This window comes from Sturnira hondurensis, unplaced genomic scaffold, assembly GCF_014824575.4.
Source record: "Sturnira hondurensis isolate 20B ecotype Veracruz unplaced genomic scaffold, ASM1482457v3 Scaffold0019962, whole genome shotgun sequence".
Classification (NCBI taxonomy): domain Eukaryota; kingdom Metazoa; phylum Chordata; class Mammalia; order Chiroptera; family Phyllostomidae; genus Sturnira; species Sturnira hondurensis.
In genome coordinates this window covers 1-967 of record NW_028092593.1, presented here as the reverse complement: position 1 = coordinate 967, position 967 = coordinate 1, and the positions used below count along the sequence as shown (strand labels likewise).

Genomic DNA, 967 nt, shown 5'->3' with positions numbered 1-967 from the left:
TGTCATCAGCAGGAGTTGGCATTGTCTCACCTTCCCCTTCGAGAGAGGGGGACGGAAAGGGTCGTATGACCCTGCCTCACCGGGCTCGGTGCGGTGACTTCCCAGGGTGCTGGAGGGATTGTTATTAGTGGCGATATGGTACCTACTACTCACGCGTCTGTGCTTTCTCCGCCCCAGGCCGGGTACAGATGCTGCCCCAGGCGGTCTGCCTCCTGCACGCGCTGCTCGAGAACGGACACACCGTGTACGTCCACTGCAACGCGGGGGTCGGCCGGTCCACCGCGGCCGTGTGCGGCTGGCTCCACTACGTGCTGGGCTGGAAGCTGAGGAAGGTGCAGTACTTCGTCATGGCCAAAAGGCCGGCCGTGTACATTGATGAGGACGCCTTGGCCCGGGCACAAGAAGACTTTTTCCGGAAATTTGGGAAGACGCACTCTTCCATTTGCAGTGTGTAGATGGCCAGTCTGCCGCCCCCCTCTCCCAGTTGCCTGTGGAAGCACGGAGCGCGCTGGTAGTTCAAGAGCCTGGAGACAGATTCCACTTGAAGAGACAGGCGGCTGGTTTCTCCCCCAACCCGCCTCTTTCAGTCTGGGGCCGACTTTCTCTTATGCTTTGGTCGAGCTGTATCGTCTTTGAAGCGTTTCACAAAGGAAGCTGTGACCAACCCAGGAGAAAAGGCCACAGGCAGTTGGGCCGTGCACTGCAGTCGTAGCACCAGACAGAGAGGGGACGCGTGCAGTTCCTGCCACTGGCAAGCAGCCCCGCCCTCGGCCTTACTGACGCTGTGTTTGTTGTGTTGTGAATTCCCCGCTGCAGTTTCTTGCTGCGGAAAGAGGCATGCAGAAAAAAAGATAGGGCGTTATATAGATGTCATCGCTCGCGTGTGTGCATGCACACACACCCACACCCACCCACTCCCACACACAAACACACGCACACACAAATTTTCTACTGAAATGATAAAATG

General features: G+C 57.6%; 1 protein-coding gene across 1 annotated transcript; it reads left to right on the top strand.

Annotated features, from left to right (window-relative positions):
• Positions 1-177: 177 nt before the first annotated feature.
• LOC118974909 (laforin-like) lies at positions 178-938 on the top strand (the record flags this gene model as incomplete). The annotated part of the gene is made up of 1 exon (XM_037028484.1): positions 178-938. A coding segment is annotated over one exon (278 nt), but the record flags the coding sequence as incomplete, so codon positions are not given.
• Between the last annotated feature and the right edge of the window lie 29 nt (positions 939-967).